The sequence below is a fragment of the Oreochromis niloticus genome, linkage group LG3 (assembly GCF_001858045.2).
Source record: "Oreochromis niloticus isolate F11D_XX linkage group LG3, O_niloticus_UMD_NMBU, whole genome shotgun sequence".
Classification (NCBI taxonomy): domain Eukaryota; kingdom Metazoa; phylum Chordata; class Actinopteri; order Cichliformes; family Cichlidae; genus Oreochromis; species Oreochromis niloticus.
The window spans coordinates 82,850,460-82,856,228 of record NC_031967.2 but is presented as its reverse complement, the minus strand read 5'-3'; the positions used below and the strand labels follow the sequence as shown (position 1 = coordinate 82,856,228).

The 5,769-nt window shown below is 39.6% G+C and overlaps 1 protein-coding gene across 1 annotated transcript; it reads left to right on the top strand.

Annotated features, from left to right (window-relative positions):
* Window positions 1-2,711: 2,711 nt before the first annotated feature.
* LOC102076506 (C-type lectin lectoxin-Phi2-like) lies at window positions 2,712-4,047 on the top strand. The gene is made up of 2 exons (XM_005465224.3): window positions 2,712-3,066; window positions 3,366-4,047. Exons 1-2 carry the CDS (start codon window positions 2,712-2,714, stop codon window positions 3,710-3,712), a joined length of 702 nt encoding a protein of 233 aa, XP_005465281.2. The 3' UTR covers window positions 3,713-4,047.
* Window positions 4,048-5,769: the final 1,722 nt, after the last annotated feature.

The following is a 5,769-nucleotide window of genomic DNA, read 5'->3' as shown; positions in this document are numbered from 1 at the left end:
ACATCTCAGTTCATCTGCTATGACGGTGAGAATATGTGGACAGTAATGTAATAATACAATATTTAATAATGTTATAATTTAGTTTATAATCTGTGCTGTATCATATGTTCCTGAAAGAGACAATTTGAAGAATGAGACAAATTAGCTATCCACAAACTTCCAGAAGCTTGTGTTATAACTAATGATGTACAATCATCAGTGTTTCCACTGCAAAGAGCTACGAGGCAGGGCTGTCCTCTGTCCCCTCTCCTCTTTGCATTAGCACTTGAACCTCTAGCTGAGGCCATTCGCCAGCACCAAGATGTGGACGGTACAACAGTGGGTGAAACAAATCATAAGATAGCATTGCTGACAATATTCTGTTGTTCTGTTCAAAACCAGAACAATCAATACCAGCCATTATGTCCATTATATATGAGTTCAGCTCATTCTCAGGTTACAGAATTAATTTTGGGAAATCAGAGATCTTGCCACTGGGTGACCAGATTAACTCTTTGCCAGATATTTCTAATCCCTTTCAATGGTCCCCCAGTGGCTTCACATACCTTGGACTAAACATTCCACCAGTTCTTAAAGACTTATGGAAACTGAACTTATCACCAGTTTAAAAAAAATTAAATTAAAATTAAAAAAGATTTAGATAGATGGCAAAAATTGCCTCTTTCTCTTATGGGACGTTTGAGCCTAATTAAAATGAATATTGTCCCGCGTTTATTATATCCCCTACAAATGTTACCTCTATGGATAACCCAGAAAGTTTCTTGTGATATAGAAGAAGTCTTTTAAAACGTATCTGGCATGGCAAGAAACCTAGATTAGGAATTAGAATTTTACAGCTGCCTACAGATAGGGGAGGCTTAGGGTTACCAAATTAAAGTTTTTATAATTCGGTATGTCATGGCTGGGTTTTAATGGAGTGGCTACATGCTTATCTAAATTCTCATTCCAACCTAGACTCTTGGTCTACTTCACCTTCTTCCCTTTGGAGCTTAGCTGTCTGTGACAAAAAATATAAAAACTGAGATTAAGAATCTTCCCAATTTGTTATAATACAATAAGGGTTTGGATGGAAATGCGTAAAACGTTGGGTAGAGAAGACTTCACTTCATTCGTGACTCCTTTATTGAGAAACAAAGACTTTGTTCCAGGAATGTCTCGCAGTATGCTCGATGCGTGGTGTAGAATATATATACTGGAAGTGGTATACAAGTCCGGCCTAAGTCTTCAGTCTGAAAGACTGCAGTGCAGGACTTTAATTAAGCTCCATAGAGGAATTGGTTACATCAGAGCTTAACATGTTTAAACCAAATGTGATGCAGCCAGATGTGAATTTAGTTATATAGTTGTAGCAGATGCAGTATATGTGACTATATGCATGGTTGTCTGGAAACAGAAACAGGTAATTCTATAAGTAGTAGGGCCAAAGATAACTAAGAAACAATCATAACACATCATCTACTCAGACACAGCAATATTATACAATGTCCACAAGGGGTCAGTGTAAAACCATAAGTTGGCTAAATAGCTTTAACGGGCACAAACGACTATAGCTATTATCATACCAGTTAACTTGTCAAAGGTAGTAACACTTACAGGTTCATTAATGCACACATAATCACGCGTTACAACTAATAATGGTAATGGATTGCATTTATATACCGCTTTTCGGGACCCTCAAAGCACTTTACAATTCCACTAGTCATTCACACACACTGGTGGAGGCAGCTACAGTTGTAGCCACAGCTGCCCTGGGACAGACTGACAGAAGCGAGGCTAGCCAACACCAGTAGGTGAAGTGTCTCGCCCAAAGACACAGCGACCGAGACTGTCCGAGCCGGGCCTCGAACCGACAACCTTCCGATTACAAGATGAACTGCCAACTCTTGAGCCACGACCACCCTGCCATGCTCTGCTGGCTTTCGCCTCTCACTCTCCCTCTGCATGATGCGCACATGACCACTGTTACGCTTCAAAACAACAAACTAATTAACTTTTTGCAATTGCAGTCAGATTTTAATATTCCTACAGACAATTTTTTTGGCTTTCTCCAGGTTCGTAATTTTGTTCATTCCAAAACTCCACAGTGTTCAAAAATCATTTTATATGATGATATGGAGACATTTCTTATTAAGTGAAAAGAGAGAACTCATTTCATTTCTGCTTTTTATTCTCTTCTATATACTCTCAGTAGCAGCACACTGAGCGCTATTTATAAATGGGAGAGAGATCTTAATATTTATTATACCGAAGAAGAGTGGAAAGCAGTCATTAACATAAGTTAGATCCATTAGATCCATTTAACATTAGATCCACTTTTACTTGCAACTGCTTGAGAGAAACCCAATACAAAATCCTACACTGCCTATGCATAGCTCCTAATGTTTTGCATAAGATCACACCTCATATTTTCCCCCTTCTGTAGTCAATGTCAGAAAGAAACTTTTTTTCATTACTTTTGGGAATGCAAACTCAATTTCATTTGTAAAGGTATGTAATGACTTTAATGTATGGGATTTCCTTTGGGTGTGTTTTTTCATTTCTTGTTTGTCTGTTTTGTTATGTTTTTATGCTTTTCCTAAAAACGAATAAAAACTGTTACAAGATAAGAAAGTTTGAATAGCTATAGACACAAGAAAATGTTTGTTTTTGCTGAGAAAGAAAAGGACAAATTAGTTGATAAAGATGTTTTTTTTGTTCTTCTGTTTACAGAAATGATGAAAAACAACAAAACCTTTCATTTGATTAAGACGTCTTTGACCTGGACTCAGGCTCAGAGCTACTGCAGACAGCATCACACCGACCTGGCCAGTGGACTCGATCAGATATACAGTGAAGAGTTTAAGAAGCTGCAGAACTCTAAAGCCCCTAAGGTGAACTTGTGGATCGGCCTGTTCAGAGACAGCTGGAGGTGGTCAGATGGGAGTAACTTCTCTTTCAGATACTGGGACATGGACTCATTTAATGATGGACTAAACAACAGGACATGTGCTACGACTCTGTTAGAGAGATCAGGAAGATGGAGCTCTGATGGATGTGACCAAAGAAAGCCTTTCTTCTGCTATGATGGTGAGTTTACACAGATTTATCTCAGCTGTTTGTCCAATAGATGAACTGCTGGAATCACTGAGAGGATTTAGGGCAGTATGTTTCTTCAGCCACTTATTTCTGCATGTATGTTGAACTTCTGTCAGAGGTGAAGATGTTTAGCTGATGGTTGGAACAAAGATTTCTCTGTAGAGCGACTGATTCATCTCAAGAATCACTGGATGTTTGGTCCAATTTCACTGGAAGAACAAAATAAAACATTTCAGAGACTTGAAGTTCAGATTTAACTGATTTAATGTTTTCTCTGATTTTTATGGCAGATAAACTGATTCTGATCAGGGAAAACAAAACCTGGGAGGAAGCCTTGAATTACTGCAGACAGAAACACCATGACCTGGTTTCAATCAGCAACCCTGAGGAGCAGCGATGGGTCCACGAAAGAGCCAAAAACGCCTCGACTCCTTTCGTGTGGCTGGGACTGCGCTACGGCTGCGCTGCACGTTTGTGGCTTTGGGTCACTGATTATGTAGTGTGCTATGAGAGGTGGGCTTCAGGGGGAAGGACTGAAGACTGTGACATGTCTGCAGCCATGACCACAGGAGGGCAGCACGAGTGGGTCAGTCAGAGGAAAAATGAGACATTTAATTTTATTTGTATAAAACACTGAGGTTTAAACCTAAAGTCACTTCTTAGCTGCACATGTAGATTTTCTGGGGTGAACTCTGTGTTTCTGCTCAGTGTTTACAGTCTCTGGGTTTGAAATGGGAGAAAAATGACCAACAGATTATTACCTGCAGGTTAGATATGTGCAGAGAGCAGTCTGTGTTTCATTTCCTCTCCTTTACCAGAGTCAGGAACATCTTGGTTTCTTCCTTCATTGTTGCTGGATTGGTTCATCATTAAACTGTAGCAGGATATTTGTTTTGATTTAGTTCAGATATGTTGATGGTTTGAATGTTTCTGCTTCATGTGCTGTAAATCTTTGTATCACATCATTGTATCCTCAGCTTACAAAGCCTGTCACTAAAAGCAGGTAAAACCATGTTTGTGTCATGATTCCATATGAGCTCTATAATCTGATCATGTTTGTTCATGAAGACAAATAAACCTTCATCTAACCAAGTCTGTCACTGTTTCAGCTTTTACAGGAACAAATGCAAACAGCGCCACCTAATGGTGAAACCAGTTAACATCCAACTAACATGTATTTCCACAGCACACATGTCACACTAAAACCACTTTGCACGTACACACATCACATACCACATATGGAATTATCTTCAGTTCATGTAATGACAGCATTAATTATTAATTCATATCAGAATCTGATTTGGATGAGAAAACTGTGCTGCACTGCAATGTGCACACTGGAGTGTTTCTCCAACACGCTAACCACTATTTGATATAAAGCTCGAACATCTGCTTAGCAGCCATATTAAAATACATCCAAGCACTTAGATTTGAAATTATTTTGATGAATTATCTAAATGTCAAAAGTCAACAGGACAAAACTACTTGATGTTCAGAGTATTCACCCAAATCTAACCCAAATCTCCTCCAAGAACATGACTTTAAAAGCTTTCCCCCTGATAGTTTAACCTCCACCACGACTTTTATGTCTAAAAAAAAAAAAGTGCCATCTCTCTCCTACAATGCTTCTGCTGCTACACAGGAAGGTACCCCGTTTAGCCTGCACTTACTGCCCAGTGTTAACTTTGAATAATATACAATTATTATCATTTCAGTTTTGTCCTCTGTCTACATTTCCAAGGCACGAGTATAACCTCTATGAAGAGTGGTTATCTATAAGATCTATAAGATGTGGTGCCCAAATAGCCTGTGTGGGTTCAGGAACGTGTGTCCAGAACAAAAGGAGTCTGTCATGCGTCTCTCAGTGAGTGTGCGATGAAGGCACAAAAAAGCCATATTCAATTCAATTTAATTCAATTCAATTCAATTTTATTTATATAGCACCAAATCACAACAAAAGTCACCTCAAGGCGTTTCATAGATAGAGAGAAAAACCCAACAATCATTTTTTCCTTCCCACGACAGTGGGAAGGAAAAACTCCCTTTTAACAGGAAGAAACCTCCGGCAGAACCAGGCTCAGGGAGGGGCGGCCATCTGCTGCGACCGGTTGGGGTGAGAGAAGGAAAACAGGATAAAGACATGCTGTGGAAGAGAGACAGAGATTAATAACAGATATGATTCGATGCAGAGAGGTCTATTAACACATAGTGAGTGAGAAAGGTGACTGGAAAGGAAAAACTCAATGCATCATGGGAATCCCCAGCAGCCTACGTCTATTGCAGCATAACTAAGGGAGGATTCAGGGTCACCTGGTCCAGCCCTAACTATATGCTTTAGCAAAAAGGAAAGTTTGAAGCCTAATCTTGAAAGTAGAGATAGTGTCTGTCTCCCGAATCCAAACTGGAAGCTGGTTCCACAGAAGAGGGGCCTGCAAACTGAAGGCTCTGCCTCCCATTCTACTTTTAAATACTCTAGGAACAACAAGTAAGCCTGCAGAGCGAGAGCGAAGTGCTCTAATAGGGTGATATGGTACTACAAGGTCATTAAGATAAGATGGGGCCTGATTATTTAAGACCTTGTATGTGAGGAGCAGGATTTTGAATTCAATTCTGGATTTAACAGGAAGCCAATGAAGGGAAGCCAAAACAGGAGAAATATGCTCTCTCTTTCTAGTCCCTGTCAGGACTCTTGCT

Excerpts from the sequence above, each read along its gene's own strand:
- LOC102076506 (XM_005465224.3), top strand. The coding sequence starts at position 2,712 with ATGATGAAAAACAACAAAACCTTTCATTTGATTAAGACGTCTTTGACC. Across the intron at positions 3,067-3,365 it reads GCCTTTCTTCTGCTATGATG|ATAAACTGATTCTGATCAGG; the intron begins GTGAGTTTACAC and ends TTTTTATGGCAG.